Raw genomic sequence first — 17,937 nt, 5'->3', positions numbered from 1 at the left:
GGCGCAGCACCTGGAGGGGGGGGGGCCGGGGCAGGAAGGCCCAGCTCGGCCCAGAGCCGGGCCCCCCCAGGGCTGTGCCTTCGTGACTAATGCTGGCCCCGTGCCCGATTGCTCAACGGGGAGCGACGGAGCCAGGGTGTCACCTCCCTCAGCCCCCGGAGCCGTCCCCTCCCGGCATGGGGACGTGCGGGCGCAGGGCCAGGCTGCAGAGCCACCCTCAGCACTTCTTGGCCATGGCAGAGCTTCCCCGGGCTCAGGGCTTCGTGTTGCCTCCGATTTTTTCATTTTCTTCGGCGCTGGCGCGGCACTGCAGGGCTGGGGTTGCAGATGCTGCACGGGTATTAAAGCGCAAAAGGAGAGCGGCCACAAAGGCTTTGATGGCTCTTGCGTAACTCCGGCTTGACCTGACCGTACCCTTTTAAGCCACCAAATCTCTCAAAGCCATGAAAAATCAGCCAGAAAGTTCACTTTTTTTTTTTTTTTTTTTTTAAATGCTAATGTCTTCCATCCCCTTATAGCAACTGCAGGGCTCAGATATGACCAGGAGAAGCCCACAGGACCGACGCAAGGCTGGAGTTTCAGCTCTGGTTATGGTCAGATTGGCTTTCAGCCCTGCAGCCCGAGATAGCACTGAGAGGCAGCTGCCAGGTTTCGGCCAGGAATACCCAGGGAAGCCCCTGGGCTCTCAGGGAAAGTGTTCACGTAGGGGCAGGAGACAGGAATTTGACTTATATTTGAAACGTCTTTCATCACGGACTGATCGGCTAAATACAAGCATATCTGTGTGTGTGTGGAAGCATGGGTCCTCATCCCCTTCTTCCCCTGAGTGCTTCTTGTCTGGATTTTTCCAAATTCTGGCCACAAAGCTGTGGAAAGGAAAAATTTAATTCCGTGCCTGCCAGGCAAGACACCAGTCCCATTTTGATAGCGAGCCACTGGCCTGCAGTCGCACTGCGAAGGGACAAAGCGTGCTGCGAGGAGCTGTGCTGCTTTCGGCAAGGTCTTGGGCAGATGCTGCGTCTGCACCGAGCTGGGACCCTGCTCCCAGCCCGTAAGCCACTGCAGGAGCTGCTTTCCACCACCCCGACCTCCCCAGCACCTCTGGTCCCAAGCTGTCATCTGCAGCTGGGACATGGAGCAGGTGGCTTGGGAGGTCTGGGGGCTGCTGCTGTCACCGCCAGGATGTGTTATTATAATTATGTAGGAAATGGGTAAGCCCCAGGATTTGGGATCAGAGGAAGGTATTGCAGAAAAAAAAAAAAAAAAAGCCCAGAAAAAGGTGGCTGAGAGCAGACAAGCCAGCAGCCGGGGAAGGACGTAGATGGAAATGATGTGCTCCAACCTCCTGCTGAGTCACACAGGGTCTTTCTTAATCAAAAGCTCCCAAAAGCCGCGTTTGCAGTTTCTGCACCGCTGTCAGCGCGCTGCGTGCGCACCGAACGCCAGCACTCAGCCCCTGGAGAGGCGCGCGCGGGAAGTGACCTGCTTTCACATCCCACAGCCGCTCTTCCCTGCTCCCTCCAGCAAAGACTTTGTCTGTTCTCAAGCAGATCATAGAGGAACACGACGTCGCAAACACGGCACATTTCTGCAAAGTACACAACGCAACAGCTGCTGTGACGTTCCCACCAGAGGCTTTTTAGCCCCGGGCTTTGTAGCACTCGGTTTTATTTATTCAGGTTCAGCAAACTCACAAGATGAAAGCGAGACGAAGAAGTGTTTTATTAAGAAAGAGTCCATCATTATTTAAAAAAAAGAAAAACAACCAACTTTCTGCCCTCCTTGAGACAGATTGGAGGCTTCTCAGCCTGGATATTCCTATGAGGACTGCGTACAATCCTCCTAGGCAGTAAACCAAGAACTTATGTCAAGTCTCACTATAAAAGAGACAACGCAAACTGATTTTTCTTTCTCTGGCTCTATCTTGGTCGTGATGGGGAGGAGAAGACTTGGCAAAGGTCAGTCTCCTTTACCCCGCTTCTCTTCTCTTGCTAACCATGCCTTCCCCTGGCTAAACCTCCCTTGCTTGCCTTGCTCTCAGCCACAGCCCTTCCACAAAAACGCTGCTCTGCGCAGTGGGGCTGAAGCACAAGAGGTCAAATCCCCACAGCAAGGGAGTCCGGAAGCCAGACTTCTGCATGGAAAGGCTTTCACTTGGTCTGACTCAGACGACACGGAGCCTCCCTTCGACTCCCGGCAAGGGAAGGAGAGCTGTCAAAGCAGAGAGCAGCTGCGGCAGAGGCGGGTGTGTTACATATCCATCACTTCTTCTTCCACGGTCTTGTCCCGAGATTGCACATACTTCTCCTGCACTGCAAGTGTGCTGATAACACACTAATTAAGGAAAACAAGGCAGCAGGGCAGGGCTCAAACACTCCCTTCTGCAAGGAGCTCTAACGTTCTCAGTGAGGAACCAACCCCAACATTAGCCCGAAGGCTGGCAGGAAGACAGCAGTACTGGCAGCAGCACGCATCACCTGAGTTATTTCTGGCTCGGGCTGATCCCAGACTTGACAAGTACAGGAGAATCAATTGTATGGTTTGGACAAAATGCAACGAAACAGTCCAAGTGAGTTTGAACGAGAGGAAAGTTGTCAGAAGATTCCTCCCACATTTACAATATCAATTAGCAATAAATGTGGTGGCTTTGGCGTGGACAACTGCACGCGAAGGTCTGGGCTGAGCTCTACTGACTCGCTGCCTGTAAATCACTGAACAGCATCAGATGTTACAAATAACCTGCGAGCTGCCGCACCACCTCCAGTCCCTCTTCCCCAGCCCATACAGGAGAAATTAAAACTCAACACAACCGAGGAGCAGTGAAGGATACGAAGTAAAGTGGAAATCTGCTCCAACTGCTGCCGACATCAGGGCTTCCAGGCTCCTGTGCTCCTGGTCTCCAAAGGAGTAGCCGTTGGCTTTGTCCACGGCCTGCATCACCTGCCGCATACTCTCCTTATCCTGAAAGGGAGGGAGATGACACACAGGGAACCTGGTCCTCCCCGGAGGCAGGAGCTCACGCTGGGCTTTACCGCAGATTTTCCCGAGGCTCAGGGCCACCCAAACAGCACCCAAAGCCCCGATGACGCTTCCCTGCCTCCCTGAGCCCAGAGGGGTGACAGGACAAGGAGAAGCTCCCCCTTGGGGTCGGAATACACGACGGGCTGACACCCTCCACCCTCTCGCTCCCTTTCATCACCGCTCGTCTCAGCCTATCTCCCTTTGTCGACACTTCCACCAACTACAGAATTAACATTTTCAGCCCTTCCTCGCAAAGGTACTCCTCCCATCTTCAAATTACTTTGTGCTCCCTGACTTAACGACGTTTCAGGTAATAGTTTGCTCGGAATTGAAATGCAGGTTCGGAAGACCTGCATGGAGGGGGAGTCTTAATTCCCCACCCCAGGTCACAAGGCCCACATAGCCCCAAGCTCATTAGCTTTTCCTTTTCCTTTGGCTGCCACAGAACATTTACAAGTCGGGGTGCATGTCACTGTCCTCCTACAACCCTGAGTCTCTTCATAGCAAAGCTTTTCAGCCCTCATGGCTCTATTTTTCACAGCCAGTTTTGGGGGCAGGAGCAGGCAGAGGCAATGTTGAATTTTGTGGGTTGCCCTTGCAGAACTCATCCTTCCCCCCGCCTTTTGAACACCCAACTGTACCCTAGCTGCCACCAAACATGCTGGCTAATTATCCAGTGCTCCCTGTTCTCTCCACCCCTCTCCTCCTGCTGCATCACCTGGACGTTGAGCGGAACAAAGGACACCAGGCTGTAGTCCTCGATCACCTCCACCAGCTTCGCGTTGAGGCGGCGGTAATTTCTGAAGAAGGGGTCAGAAGCTAAATGGTCAACCAAGTAAGAGAGGTCCAGGACCTCTGTGTAATAATCCAGGTTGAAAGCTGCAGGGAAACAGCAAGAATCTCTGAAGGCAATTTGTAAATATTGGTGATCCCCCGGCCGGAGGATACCACCAAGAACCCAGTGAGATTTGCACCATTTCCCTGACCCAAAAAAAGCCCCGTACCCAACCAATCTGCATCTGAGGCTGCCCTGCTCCACGTCTCCCCCTCAGCAAAGTCTCTTACCCAGCTTGCCGTACTGCTCGATCAGGTCCATCTTGGAGAGGACGTTCACGTGGGGCAGTTCCACGTGCAGCATGGTGGAGAGCGACGTGCAGAGCACGGAGATGAACTTGCCGGGGTCTGTGCAGTAGTGAGAATCCACCAAATGCACTGCAGCCAGCTGGGGAGCCAAGGCACAGAGGGACAGCACAAGGTCAGTTGAGAGCCCATCCGCTTGCTTTTGGGACAGACTGAGAATGACAACCCATTCAGCTCTAACTACAACCACACAGACTCCTATGTAGGGAAAGTTACCACCTACCTTCCAGCTTGTGTACATAAAACATCCTATATGAATATACGATTGCTCACACATGCATAGATCCACCTATCTCCACTTTCACACCTGTGGACCACCTGGGGGATTCAGGACTGAGGGTGCTGGTGCACAGAAAGGGTCGTGGGAAGGCTTCTGGCATGCTAGGCTGAACCAGCAGAACTTAAGGACGCTATTAAACCTGTGACTGCTCTCCTGTTTCTCAGGGCTTCCTTCTTTGCAGATGAAGTTTCCCTTCTTGTCTGTACTCCGCAGGTTTTTGGGGTGGCAGCTGGGCTAACTCTCCTGAACTACACGACTACCTCAAGATTTCCACGCTCCCCACAGGAATGCTCACGCACAGCACACGCTCGGCAGCAGTAACCGTAGCGCACCTCACTCAACAAGGGAGAAACAATTGTCATGTGGTTTGAAATAATAATTAATAATTAAATTAATGAGTCGTTTGATTCCCTGTGTTTCATGCAGCTGTAACAATGTGGTCTAAGATCTCTGCTAAGTTACTGCCTGTTACACAATGTTACTCAAAGTCAGGGCTCTATAGTCGAGTGTGGCTGAGTCACGGCTCTGCTTCTGCAGCAAAAAAAATGCCAGTCTGAAGCTCACAGGCAGGTGTGCCAGTGAGCATCAAAACAGGAGCGTAACTATCTTTTTTTTTAGTAACTACAATTTCATGTACATTTATTTGAATAAAAATGAATTGTAATGTACAGATTCCCAGTGACATTCTCAAGCAAATGAACTTGCCGTTCTTGCTCACACCGTACGTGGTTTGCACATTCATGGTTTGGCCCAAATGCAAAACAAATGCAACGTAGGCAAGTTAGCTTGGTTATGGGACTCTTCTCACCTGCACTTCCTAATTTGCATCTTCCATTGTGCAAGAAAGCACAGAGCACGTATTACAGCGTGCGCAGCGATTTGGTTTGGCTGCAGGAGTGGCAGGTAGGGCCTGAGATGACACCTGAATTTCTCACAGTGCGATGCAAAGGATCCCCCACTCACCCTGCACGCACATCTCCCTCCCTGCTCCAAAATACAGCACCGACAGATAAAGCACATGAGCTCTGTGGACAGGCCCTTCAAGAAGAGTAAGACTGGGAGGAAGGAATCTGCTTCTGTTCATGATAATGACACTGCATTAAACGCCCTGCACAAGCTGCTCTTGCCAATCCCTCCAAGCATAAAATGGGGACACATTCCTCTCCTCCCCCGATAAAGCACTTTCACATGAAAGGGCAAACAGGTTAGCGAAGAAAACAGTCATTAGTACCCACATCCACACTCAAAAGCCCCGACCACACGGTACACAGCCTCAGAGCCCCTTGCACAAGTGCAGTGCCGGGCGCTGATCCCAGCTCCCTGCAGAGCCCAGAACCCACCCTGAAATTCCACTTGGCCATCTGGGCAAAGACGTTCTTCAGGGCGCTGTGGTGGGTGTAGAGCTCTACCTGCCCCGGGCAGTCAAACAAGTAGTAGTGACCCCTGAAAGCGGCCAGCTTCTCCTGCAGCCAGTCGAGGTTGGCCTCCAGGTACTCCATGCAGTAGATCAGCCCCCCGTTGGGGCCCAGCTTCAAGCTCTCCATCACGTCGGGCAGGGTGATGAGCTCGGAGATGTCCACGGCGCACGGGTAGGGCATCCCCTCGTTGGCGGGGTCCAGGTTCACCACGGCCACCTTGCGCCCGATCCTGCCCATGAACTCCTGCATGCCGTGGCAGTAGGTCGTCTTCCCGGAGCCCGGCGGCCCGATCACCACCTGGCCGAAGGCCAGCGAGCTCCCCTTGCTGCCCTCAGACATGTCGGCTCATTTCCTTCTCCTAGGCAAGGCAGGAAGAGCTCCCATTTACCATCTCGTTTGCATTTATAAGAACACCATGGCTGGGTCTTAGGCCCAGCAGGGAATTCAGAGCCAAGGAGCAGGAGGAGAGGAAGGGAAAGCGATGCTGTGTGAGCGCTGCCCCGCTCGCTGCTGTCACCCCCTGCCTTGGGACCTGGTCACTACGCTGTCCCTGTCACCCCCTGCCCGCCCAGCCCCTCACGCCACGGCTGAAAACTGGCACAAAACCCCAACGAGAGCTGCAGGGCTGTGCTGTAGGGCGCAGGTCCCTTCTCCTGCCTGCCTTTGGGGTGAGTTTAATCCGGTTGGGCACTTCCTGGTGTGACAGCACCCCTATATTCCCTCAATGGGCGCAGCATGTCCCCAGGCCCCTCTTCCAGCCCCGTGTCCCTGTGCCCTGACCCTCCATGTCCCCTCTGTCCCCTCTCCTCCCCACCTAGCCCCATGTCCCCTCCCTCTCCACCTACCCCCCCCCTCCCCCTGTCCCCACATCCCCCCTCTCCCCCATGCCCCTTCCCACACCCCGTATCCCTTTCTCCTCCCCATGTCCCCCCTTCCCCCAGTTCCCACATCCCATTTCCCCACGTCCCCTCTCCCTACATCACCCTGCTCTCCCCCCACCCCAATTTCCCCCCTGCGTGTCCCCCACATCCTCCCCTATCCCCTCTTCCCCCCCTTGACCTACTTCCCCCCCCATGTCCCCCCTCCTCGCCCATGTCCCCCCTACCCCTGTGCCCCCCCATGTCCCCCTCCTTGCCAACGTCCCCCCTACCCCCGTGCCCCCCCGCGCCCCCCCGCGTCCCCTCTTTGCCCCCACGTCCCCATGTCCCCCCCCCGTGCCCCTCACGTCCCCTCATGTCCCCCCCCCGGCCGCTCACCGCCACCCCGGTGCCCCCGCCTCGGCTCCGGGCGGCCTCGGGCCCCGCTCCCCGCGTTCCGGGCCGGGCGCGGCCGCCCCCACGGCGCCCCCTGGCGGCCGGCGGGACGCGGAGCAGCCGGGACTCGAACCCGCGGCCCACCGGCTCCGAGCCCCGAGTCCCCGGTTCGAGTCCCGGCCCCGGCGCTTCCCCTCCCGCACACACCCGACCCTCCCAATCCGCCTCCCCGAAGTGAAATCACCCTGCGCGGTCCCTGAGGCGTTTAATCAAGGAGTGCAAAGTCAGCAAGAGGGCCAAGCCAGAGCCCGCTGGCACAGAGGACGCCTAATCCACATTGAACGCCACAATACCAGGTCACCGGGATGAAAGCTCTCAGGCCAAGGGACTCTGCGGCCTGGAATGGGTCTTGGAGAGCCATGGAAGGAAGCAGCCGCTACACTCAGCCACAGGGAGACGCCTCCCAAAGGCTGCCAGGGCACGTCTTTCATCCCGGTGAGTTTCTCCCGGGACTGTGGGATCGTCACGCCCAAGCAAGACGAAGCTGCGGGCCAGCAGCAAGCTTTCTGCAGGACAGTTACGTTGCCACAGCTGGCCCTGTCTGTACTTGTCCTCCCCTAGGTCTCAAGGATCCATGATCTACGAGCTCTAGTTTTTGGGATGAGCTGGCTGCAGACCTAGCACACAGGCTCAGCTGATCCAGGCAGGAATATCAGCTTTAAAGCTCTAGTATAAAACGCAACACCCACTCCACTCCCAGTGAAGAAATATTCCCCCCTCTCACTAGATTGGTTCAAGGAGGAGAAAAAAAAAGACAACCAGGTTTTGGTTTTGTTTTTTTAAAAGACTCTTTCTTCCAAAAATAAATATATGAACACTCTGCTCCAGACTCAAGACCAGCAGGAGCCAGCCTGCGGTTGACAGGAGCAGCACTAGTTAAAAAAACCTCTGACAGTCTTTACTCAATGTGACTGGGCACTGAAGCTCTCCAGGGTGCCCCGTGATGCCCGGACAAACGGCATGTCCTGTCTGTACTTCATGGCAGTGGGCGGCTGGCGCCTGAGGAGCTGATCACCGCTGTCTATGGGGTCAGGGTCATCGTAGATGGTTGAGATGAGGACGGAAGCGTCCCGCCGGGGCTTCTTCACCTTGCTGAACGCTGGCAGTTTCTCCCCATGGTATCTAGAAGGAAGCAAATGGTGTTAGGTACAACACTGAGGCAGTGGGACACCCCTGTAACCCCAGACTGTCTCCTCCACGTGCTACAAGGGAGGACTGAGCTGGTGCAGTTGTCCTGTTCCTGTCTGTGAGATGTCCCTAGAAAAAGAGCCAGCCCTCAAGGCACACAGGTCTTGTTCTTGGGCTTTCCCTACAAAAAAAAACTGTAGCAGAGGTGATCCTTAATTCCTGAGCACAGCTCCCCTGTGTTTTTGTGATGCATGAGCCTGAAAATGGTTCCACCCCTGATCTAGCACGAGCCCCTTCACGAATGCTGGACTGCTAGGAAAAGCAACGCGTTCAGTTCTGGAGTGCTGTGCAGGCCCTACTGCCTGCTGCACGGGGGACAGCGGATCCCTGGGACAGCCTTACTGTTCTGGTTCACACTCCACCCCTTTTGCTACCATTTAGCTGCAGCAGCAGCTCAGAGAGCTCAGGAAGAGGCTCCAAACACGGGCTGGAAGGGCAGGGCAGAGTACTTACCCCAGCCCCCTCTTGCATCTGGGATTCTGACCCTCGTTGTCCAGAGCTTCGGCCATTCCAGAGTTGCTGCTCCCCAGCCCCTGCCCTTCCGTCCAGCCCTGCTGCTCCAGCACCTTCCTGCCAAAGCCCTGGGAGAGGAGAAAAACGTCAGAGTTGGCGGCCGAAGCCCATCTTCATCTCCCAGAACCCTCCTCCTCCACAACCCACACCCTTTGAGCGCTGCCACCACAGCCCTTCCCGTCTTGCCCCATCCACTCCGAAGCACGTATCCAAAGCTCACCTTGGTGTATCTCTCAAAGGTGCCGATTTGCTGCCCTGAAACGGAGCCATCCTCCAAGCCATCCCGGAGTCTCTGTTCCAACCACATCTGGACCGAGTCCCGAGCATCCTTATCGCCTCCATCTAAGGAGAGAGAAGCAGGAGTCAGAGCGGCACAGCCCAAGAAAGCTGTTTGCTGCTGTGATTTCCCCCAGAGCACCACACAACAAGGAGGTAGAACCTGTTCTTTTTGGCAACTCTCACAGCCAGATGAGAAAAATGTCGTTTCAAGTGCTCTGACGTCTTGGATGCTTTCAAAGGATGGCAGAGGCAGTGTTCCCCACGTCAAAAAGTCTCCAGGGTCAGAACTTCCCAACCTCCCCCATTTCCTAAGGAGTTTTTCCAAGCTCAGATACCTTTGTCGTAGTAGACGCTCATGTCCACATCCCAGTCATCTGCAGTCTGCTCATCAAAGTCTGCCAAGAGAAGGAAAGAACCAGTTTTGGTGGTGGCTGTGGAAGTCTGACAAAGAAGAGCTGCTTGCTGGTGGCCAAGCCCCTATTTTCTCTAACAAAACGGGAAGGAATGGGGTATTAGAGACTATTCAAGCCACAGTGGTTACCCAAGAGGCTGCCAGTAGGACCAGAGGGGTCTCTGGTCATTGGACTGATCCTCTGAAGGTTTTTTGATCAAGGGAAGGTTTAAAAAGTGATGGCAAGATGCCTGCCTGTATCCGTAGCTGAACCAGAAGGGCTGTACCCAATTTACCCGTTCCTGCGGGCTGGGCCCCCAGTCCCCAACCTGTGGTGCTCAGTTTGTAGCTCAGTGACAGACGCCACCATTACCTCCGTTCTCCTCCTGCCAGTACTGAGCATCCGTGTAGAAGACGAGGCCAGAGCCTCCTTTCTCCCACTTCAGCTCGATCTCCTCCTCAAAGAGCCGCTCCTCCACGCGCTCCTGCTTCGTCACATCCTCGTGCAGAGCCTCATGTCGCTCCCACTCCTCGCAGGTGTCATTGTCCTGCAAAGGAACCAGCGAGAGGTGGGTGACACCAGCAGCACAGAGCCTCCTTTCCACTCCCTGACCCTCACGGCCCGTTGCAATGCCTTCCCTACGAAACAGCTTTGTCGACAGAGCTCGTCTCAGCCTGCTGCTTTCAGGCACTGACACGACCGGCGCTGATGACCTCATTCCCCTGACTAATGCCATCTTCAGAGTCAGCAGACAGAAGTGGTGAAAAAATACCACATCACACCCACTTCACGGCATGCTTTCAGCAGCGTACCCGATCTGTAACGCGGAGATGCCCATTTAAGGAGCAGGTGTGTTGTACGTAAAGTCAGCACCAGCAACAAATTAATTCCACTCCAGTCGATCCCTAAAGAGATTGTATCAGTTCCAGAACAGAAGCTGGCTGGCACCGCCACAGATCAGGCTGACAGCTTTACGCTGCCTGCCCAGTTTTGGGCACAGCCCTTCCAGGGAGACATTAACCAGCTAAAGAATGGCCAAAAGAACAGCTAGAGATCCAGGAAACAGAGCCTGTGAAAAACGGCCAGAGGAGCAGAGTTGCTCAGTCTGGAGAAGAAAAGACCGAAGGCAGCCGTTGAATAAGAAGTCTGTAAAGGAGGGAACAAAGTGTTCTCTGTGTCTGCTGTTGCTAGGAGAACCTAATGGAATAAAACTGCAGCAAAGATTTGACATACGAGTTAATTCTGGCGCAGAGTGGCAGGACAGTCAAGAACGGGAATGGCTTGCCCCGGGACTGTGTTGCCTCTGTAATGACACAGGTTTGGGCGAACAGGCTAGACAGGCGTCTCCTGGGGGGAGCGAGATAGTCTCTGGAGAGCCAGTCCAGCCCAGTTTTCTAGGAGTCGTTGTCAGGAAAGCCATTTTTCTCTGAATGACTAACTTGCACTGCAGAAGCATTCGAGGTGAACCACCTGTACTGCTCTGCGTGTCGTTGCCAGGGCACTAACGTGCTCCCCAGTCTCCAGTCACCTCATTTACAAGCAACAGCAGAGCCAGACCGACCGGCCGCGCGGCAAGCAGAGGTCCCCTCCTGCAGCACCAGCCGCAGCCTGCGCTCACTCTTCTGGACCAAACCCTTCATGCTGAAACCCCAAAGCAGCTGAACTTGGACGAGCTGTTTCAGAGGTGTTAATGTCTGCACCGCTACATGCACCAAGGGGCTCAGCACACCAAGATGCGAAGAACTACATTTAACATCATTTTCAGACAAGTGATTTATACAATACAAGTAAAAGATTAAAAACGAGCTCTGAGAGTTGTATTGGCCCCCTCAGCTTTGCAGGCTGACCTCAGATGGCACTAGAAAAATCCACTTACGTCATCCGAGTGCGACTCCTCTCCCTCCTTTTCCTGCCCCTCATCTTCCTCAGCGCTGGCTGGATCGGTTGCCTCAGATCTTGCCACAGGCCCCTTGTCCTCCGTGATCTCATCCCCCGTGGCGGTGTAAACTCTTTCTTCTTCTATAACTGTCTCAGTGTCCTGGTATTCAAAAGGCACGTTCCCATACCTCCGGGATGAGCCTGTCTTCGGGAAATCCAGCTGCAATTTCTTGATGACCGGGGGAGGCAGCCTGCAGGCACGGATCAGCTCCAGGAAGACGCTCAGGGGGGTGCCCACGTTCCCGAAAGGCATGCAGGAAGGGGGGTTGAACTCGGGCAGCCGCTTCAAGTCTGCTTCCGCGACGGCTTCGCCTGCGGCCCTCGCATCCGCTCCACTGGGAAATGCCTCGGCGGCTGGAAGAGAGGAGGAACGATTTTGTTGTTCTTCTTTTTTTTTTTTTTGGGGGGGGGGGGAGGGGGGGCAAACACAAACCATGCACCGGAGAGAGGTAAATCAGGGCCCTCCTGGGAAGGAGGAGGTGAAGTAGACCCAAAACTGTCTCTTCTTGCCCCATAATGAAATTAAGGAGTCAAAAACCTCCATGAAGGGTTTTAAGCAGCTGACGTGGGCTGCTGGGACCCGGAGCCAAACTCTTCTTGCCCCAAAATGAAATTAAGGAGTTAAAAACCTCCGTGAGGGGTTTTAAGTAGCTGGGAACCGGAGCCAAACGGGTCGGGAGGGGAGGGGAGCCCCGGTGCCTGGTCCCCCCGGTGCCCGGTCCTACCTGTCCCGGGGCCGAGGCGGACCCTGCGCACGACGCAGCGGCCGGGCAGCGAGGCACCGCCGGGCCCGACCCAGCTCTTCCCCGAGTACATGCGGACGAAGCGGCGGGCGCGGCCGGGCCTCACGGCCACCGGGCAGCAGCAGGTGCTCGGCGCCCCCCCGCCGCCCGCCGGGCCCCGCTCGGGCCGGTGGCGGTAGTGGAAGCAGAGGAAGCCGCCGGCTTCCAGGAACTGGCTGAAGTAGGAGCGGAGCTGTGCGGAGCGCAGCGCGGCCGGGATGCCGCTCACCAGGCAGTAGCGGGCGGCCCCGGCCCCGCCGCCATCGCCGGCCCCGCCGCCATTACCGGCCCCGCCGCTGGGCGCCGCCATCTTGTCCGCGGGTGGCGCGAGGTGATGACGTCAGACACCCGAGGGGAGGGGGGGAGGGCGCCGCCTGGTGGTCGTGGGGGGGTAATGGGGATGGGTGCTGGGGGGGGAGGGGCTCTGAATCCCAGAATCCCAGAATCCCAGAATCCCAGAATCCCAGAATTCCAGAATTCCAGAATCCCACAATCACACAATCCCAGAATGGCCCAGGTTGGCAGGGACCTCTGAAGACCACCTAGTCCAACCCCCCTGCCGAGCAGGCTCACCCGGAGCACCTTGCGCAGGATGGCGTCCAGGCGGGTTTTGGATATCTCCAGAGAAGGAGACTCCACAGCCTTTCTGGGCAGCCTGTCCCAGTGCTCTGTCACCTCCCAGTAAAGAAGTGCCCCCTCACATTCAGCCGGAACCTCCTGTGCTTCGGTTTGTGCCCGTTGCCTCTTGTCCTGTCGCTGGGCACAACTGCAAAGAGACCGGCTCCATGCTCTCGACACCCTCCCCTCAGATATTCACACACACTGATGATCTCTCCCCTCAGTCTTCTCTTTCCCAGGCTAAACGGGCCCGGTTCTCTCAGTCTGTCCTCATATGACGGGTGCTCCAGTCCTCTAATCATCAATGGAAATTAAGAACATCAAACATCTGATTCCTTAGTTATTAAACAAATCCTCTTTATTATTTGAATAAAATATATTTAATATGAACTCACAGAAGAGAATCCCTTAGAAAACTGATGACAACCATGTAAAGTTTTATTAATTAGCTTCCAGTTATCTTACTGGGTGCTGGGGGCACTGGGTGCTGGCATTTACTGGGTGCTGAGGGTGTCCCCGCTGCCCCCCGTGCTGCTCAGGCCCAAAGCCTGAGGGCTTGGCCTCTACTTTACCTTTCCAGTCAGTAAAGGAGCAGCTCTGGGGGCACCGTGAAGGAGGGAGCAAAGGGAGGGCTGGGGGGGCCCTGGGAGGGGGGTGAAGGGATGGAGCACAAGTCCTATGGGGTGGTTTGGTCTGGGGAAGGGGAGACTCAGGGCAGACCTCGTTGCTTTCTGCAACTGCCTCCAAGGAAGGTGTGGGGAGCTGGGGTCGGCCTCTTCTCACAGGTAACCAGGGATAGGACCAGAGGGAATGGCCTCGAGTTGTGCCAGGGGAGGTTCGGGCTGGAAATGAGGAGACATTTCTTCTCAGAAAGAGCGGTCAGGCGTTGGGACGGGTTGCCCAGGGAGGTGGTGGCGTCACCGTCCCTGGGGGTGTTCAAGGAGAGGTTGGACGTGGTGCTTGGGGACATGGTTAGCGGGTGATGGTGGTGGTAGGGGGTGGTTGGACCAGATGATCTCGGAGGGCTTTTCCAACCCTAATGATTCCAGGATTCTCTGTCTGTGTCATGGGCAGTGACATGAGGTACCACCTGTGGCTGACTCCACCGTGCAGGTGGACCTGCAGGGATCCTGTCCCCAGGAGGCTGGGGGCTCTTCCCTGTTCCGAAATGTTTGCCTCTGTCACCGTGGCAATGGGGCTGTTCGGCACCCGACACACCATGACTCACGCACACGTCACCGCTGTGTGGCTCATGGCTGCCGGTGGCTGGCGTGGGCCTGTGGAAATCATCTGGTGACTCACACGCTCCTTCCCCATGGAAAATGGCTGTCAGGAGCTGAGATCACCTTGGAAGCAGCCCGTCACCCTTCTGCAGCTGGGGTGAGAGCTGCGGGGACAGACGGACAAAAGAGTCTGTCCTCCCCCTGGGCTGCTGGCTAAAATTTGAGGGGTTTCAGTGGGTAAGAGGGGACAGGGAGGCCTCATGGGGCTTTACCAGGCACGGCAAGCGTGGTGGTCGTGGTGCCTGGTGGCAACGACTGCACATCCAGGTGAGTCAGCACCCAGCACCAGCGCTGCGCCTGGCTGGGAGCCCTCTGGGCGAGGCTGCGCGCGTGAAGGAAGGCACAGCGTGTGGACAGGCCGCGGTTCTGCTGCCTCTGCAAGTTTCTCTCTGCCGGGCGCTCGGGAGATTGCGAGCTACATGGCTGTGAATCAGCTCCCGTGTCCACATCACAGCGCTCCCCTGCGATGATGAGGCAGGAGGATTTTTACGGAGAGCCTCTGGGGAAAGTCTCTGTCCCCGTCCGCTCTAGCGTCCTTCCCACGCCAGGCCCGCAGCCAGTATTTCTGGAAATTTAGAACCCCGAAAATTTAGCACCATCTTTGAAAGTCAACGCCATTTTCCAAAGTGTAAAACATTTTATTAAAAAAATAATTTACTGTATCTTATATACAAACCACAAGAATGTTCACTTACAAAATACTGACATTCGACTTGTTGCAAAAGCTGCAGACAGGAGGAGCGAACTTTCCAGACGTGCTACATGTACAACCTGCTCTAACTCAAGACATGGATGTTTTGTTCTGCCACTAAATCAGTTCTGCCTGTTTCTGCAGTGTTACAGCTCAGTGAGTTTCTTCCTGTCACAGAAATGGAGGTAAGACCACAGCCTGAGCTGCTCTCAATATTGCTAAAATCACCGCATGGTGTATGGGTAGGATGGAGTCCCTGGTATTCACGCAGCACTACATGACATAGGTTTAGCTGCTCTTAGGTAGTCCATTGCTCTGCAAACAATCCTGTTGCAGTTCATGGCATAATGGAGAAAAGATGCAATCTAAGAGAAGGTAGAAAGTACGAATTTGGCTGCCTGCACACCCTGTAAGATTTTATACTCTGGCCTCTTCCCTCTTAGTGCTTAAGGAAGATTCTTTATGAATATTGCTACAATTTCATGCACAATAGAGATAGACCAAAGCTTCACCCAGACCAAATTCCACTTAGGAACACCCTATGCGTGATCCCACTGAAGACAGGGTACTCAGCACACCTAAGTACTGCATAACCAAGCTGTTACAGGATTTCAGCTGAGGCCAAGCCTCATCTCAGAGTTAGCAGCAAAATGCACATTGATTTCGATGGGACCAAGGATTCGCTGAGCGAAAACCTGGAGTGGCCTCTAACCCCACCTGCTCCGTGTCAGAGTTTGCTGGCAGCTACGTATCACCAGCTACAGGCCAGGGAAAGTCACATACACACGCGCTCCCTGAAGCTGAGACTGGCACAGGTGGAGCAGGTGCTGCCATAAACATCTGCCAAATCCAAGTTATTTTCCTGTGTGCTCTGCGAAGCCTCGCTGAGTCCTACAGGCTCATACTAGTGACAGGCACATGCATAGCCAGTTCTTTGCAGAGTCCAAGCACCCGTCCTGCTAAATCCCCACTCCCTGATTCTCTCTGCTCCCTGTGAGGTGTTGGGGAGCACCCACGAGGCCGGCAGCCGAGCGCAGCGTCTCAGAGCGCCATGCGTGGTGTGGGAGCCAGCTGCCTGCTGGTGATTTCGTACAGCATTTCCGCGATGAGCTCAATGATGTCTGCGTTGCCGATGATGGGCCGGAAGAAGAGGTCTGTGATAAGGGCAGGAGGGATGGATTTCAAGGTGGAGGCAATCAGCAAAATGCGGGCAAAGCGGCCCTGGTCCTCAGGATGCAGGGGCCGCAGGACCTCCTGAAGTGCTCGCTGGGCTTCCCGCTGGAGGCTCTCGATGTACTGGGAGGCTCTCAGCCCTGGGACATCTGCAGAGAGAAAGGAGGAAAAGCCCATGAAGAGGGAGGCTGGAAAACAGCTCCAGGTTTCTCCCATTCCTTTCCCCTGCATCTCAGAGGGGGTCTCTGAGCGCCACGCTAACAAGATGTACCCAGCACTGCTGAGATGTGGCTATTTCAGGGCTGCTGTTTTGAAGGAGCAAAAACAGATAACAGGGCAAACAAGCTTTACAGAGTAAGTACAGGGCTCTTCGTTGTTTGCAGAGTGATAAGGTCTCTGTTTTTAATGCTATATTTAATATCCCTCCTTCCCGCCTCCCAGCTGTCAGCTGCATTATCGGCGCTAACGATAAGGCAAGCAGCCCTCTCTGCTCTCACGCACGCTCCTGCCCGTACTCTGAGCGACTCCAAGCCAAGAAATATGTTTTTAGATGCTAACACGTGCAGGGCTTTCTCTTGCTACCAGCAGGCAGGGCTCAGAGGGTTGAGCACTCACCGGGATTAAAGAGAATGGCTCCCTTCAGGTAGGCATATTCCTTGGGGCTCAGGTCCAGGCTCCAGAAGGTGTTTAGGCAGCACTGCAGCCGCTGCACGGCAGCCAGCGTGGGCTGCGTCCGCTCGGGCTCCTGCCGTTTGCTTTGGCCATCGAGGAGGATCTTCTTGAGCATGCTGGGGGCCGGGGTCTCCATCACCTCAAACGTCACCATGTCCTGTGCCAGCCCCAGGAGGAAGAGGGGGACCCAGCAGCTGTCCAGCAGCAGGAGCTGGTCCCCTCGCGGCAGCAGGTGGAAGGAAGGGAGGTTTTTCATGAAGCTGACGGTTTTCACCAGCACATCAGAGGCAGCCTGGCAGGTGATGTGGGGTGTGCGCAGGCAGACCGTCCGGCGCTGGTGGCACAGGCAGCGCTGGTGGGCCGGGCTGCAGCTGCCCCGGCTGTGGTTCAGGTTCTGGCTGAGGAGGTTGTAAAGGATGGCGGTGCGGTTGTCCTCCTGCTGGCACTGACACCTCTCACAGTCCACGTCCATGCTGCTGGTCGTCATAGCTGAGCTGGAAGCCCGGATCCTCTGTGAAACTCAGCTCCTGCTGCAGCAGATGTGAGAGACCCGTAAACTTCCTCCCTGCCTCAGCCTGGAAACACCCTGTCCTCCCCGCTCTGCCAGCACATGGCTGCTCAAACCAGCTCTTATAAGGCTCGGTCACAAGTGAAACACCCCTTCCCAGCCTTGACCGCTCTGTGATTAAGCGGTCCTCATTAAAAAAAAAAAAAAGCAGCCGTCCCCTGGATGATTGGCTGGGGCCAGCAAGTTCTCGGCGTGGCGTCAATGGCCGTTTTCTCAATGAAGCGCCAGCAGCTGCCGCAGGGGGACGGGGCAGCGCGGGTTGGGCGGCCTTATCGCGATTACCCAAACAGTATAAACAAAGTCATTAACCCGGGCTGTACCATGGCACCAAGGCCCAGCGCTGCAATCAGGCAGCGCTATATGGCAGGTGTCACTGCCAAGGAGTTCACACACACACACACACGGCACCCGTCTGGAGCGAGGGCCCTGTGGCAAATGGCCTGTGCGCTCCGGCCTTGGAAAGAGCAACCTGGAAGTCGTTTTATCAGCAGATATTTGCCTAACCTTGTTGACAGGAGCCTCGCTGCTGTTACAGTTAAGGAAGCGGGTGAACTGAACGACTCATCCTGAGGCAGGGCCCCATGTGTCACAGGGGAAATGCTGGGCAGGGGTGGGCCGGGTTTATAGATTTTCACCTTGAATTGCTCAGGTATTTGTATCTGCTGATC

General features: G+C 55.5%; 3 protein-coding genes across 4 annotated transcripts; all 3 read right to left on the bottom strand.

Annotated features, from left to right (window-relative positions):
- Positions 1-1,698: 1,698 nt before the first annotated feature.
- GPN2 (GPN-loop GTPase 2) lies at positions 1,699-7,490 on the bottom strand. Of its 2 annotated transcripts, none has more exons than XM_083810508.1 (6): positions 7,466-7,490; positions 5,782-6,217; positions 4,087-4,243; positions 3,740-3,900; positions 2,831-2,961; positions 1,699-2,323 (listed from the first exon to the last, which is right to left on the bottom strand). In XM_083810508.1, the coding sequence occupies exons 2-6, from the start codon at positions 6,196-6,198 to the stop codon at positions 2,251-2,253; spliced, it is 939 nt and encodes a 312-aa protein (XP_083666634.1). In that variant the 5' UTR covers positions 6,199-6,217; positions 7,466-7,490; the 3' UTR covers positions 1,699-2,250. The 2 variants fall into 2 exon arrangements, with proteins under 2 accessions (XP_083666634.1, XP_083666633.1); XM_083810507.1 differs by lacking the exon at positions 7,466-7,490 and adding an exon at positions 7,116-7,250.
- Positions 7,491-7,941: 451 nt separating this feature from the next.
- Positions 7,942-12,600, bottom strand: GPATCH3 (G-patch domain containing 3). Its single transcript, XM_083810493.1, has 7 exons — positions 12,208-12,600; positions 11,421-11,836; positions 9,917-10,091; positions 9,488-9,547; positions 9,094-9,215; positions 8,814-8,941; positions 7,942-8,294 (listed from the first exon to the last, which is right to left on the bottom strand). Exons 1-7 carry the CDS (start codon positions 12,572-12,574, stop codon positions 8,075-8,077), a joined length of 1,488 nt encoding a protein of 495 aa, XP_083666619.1. The 5' UTR covers positions 12,575-12,600; the 3' UTR covers positions 7,942-8,074.
- Positions 12,601-14,782: 2,182 nt separating this feature from the next.
- On the bottom strand, positions 14,783-17,334 carry NR0B2 (nuclear receptor subfamily 0 group B member 2). The gene is made up of 2 exons (XM_083810492.1): positions 16,645-17,334; positions 14,783-16,178 (listed from the first exon to the last, which is right to left on the bottom strand). Exons 1-2 carry the CDS (start codon positions 17,186-17,188, stop codon positions 15,898-15,900), a joined length of 825 nt encoding a protein of 274 aa, XP_083666618.1. The 5' UTR covers positions 17,189-17,334; the 3' UTR covers positions 14,783-15,897.
- Positions 17,335-17,937: the final 603 nt, after the last annotated feature.

Source organism: Anser anser (assembly GCF_964211835.1).
Source record: "Anser anser genome assembly, chromosome: 24".
Classification (NCBI taxonomy): domain Eukaryota; kingdom Metazoa; phylum Chordata; class Aves; order Anseriformes; family Anatidae; genus Anser; species Anser anser.
This window is presented reverse-complemented; position numbering and strand designations above follow the sequence as displayed.

Excerpts from the sequence above, each read along its gene's own strand:
- NR0B2 (XM_083810492.1), bottom strand. The coding sequence starts at position 17,188 with ATGACGACCAGCAGCATGGACGTGGACTGTGAGAGGTGTCAGTGCCAG. Across the intron at positions 16,179-16,644 it reads AGCCATTCTCTTTAATCCCG|ATGTCCCAGGGCTGAGAGCC; the intron begins GTGAGTGCTCAA and ends TTCTCTCTGCAG.
- GPATCH3 (XM_083810493.1), bottom strand. The coding sequence starts at position 12,574 with ATGGCGGCGCCCAGCGGCGGGGCCGGTAATGGCGGCGGGGCCGGCGAT. Across the intron at positions 11,837-12,207 it reads CCGCCTCGGCCCCGGGACAG|CCGCCGAGGCATTTCCCAGT; the intron begins GTAGGACCGGGC and ends CCTCTCTTCCAG. Across the intron at positions 8,295-8,813 it reads AGATGCAAGAGGGGGCTGGG|ATACCATGGGGAGAAACTGC; the intron begins GTAAGTACTCTG and ends GCTTCCTTCTAG.
- GPN2 (XM_083810508.1), bottom strand. The coding sequence starts at position 6,198 with ATGTCTGAGGGCAGCAAGGGGAGCTCGCTGGCCTTCGGCCAGGTGGTG. Across the intron at positions 3,901-4,086 it reads CGAGCAGTACGGCAAGCTGG|CTTTCAACCTGGATTATTAC; the intron begins GTAAGAGACTTT and ends GTTTCCCTGCAG. Across the intron at positions 2,324-2,830 it reads GCAGATTTCCACTTTACTTC|CACACTTGCAGTGCAGGAGA; the intron begins GTATCCTTCACT and ends GTGTGTTATCAG.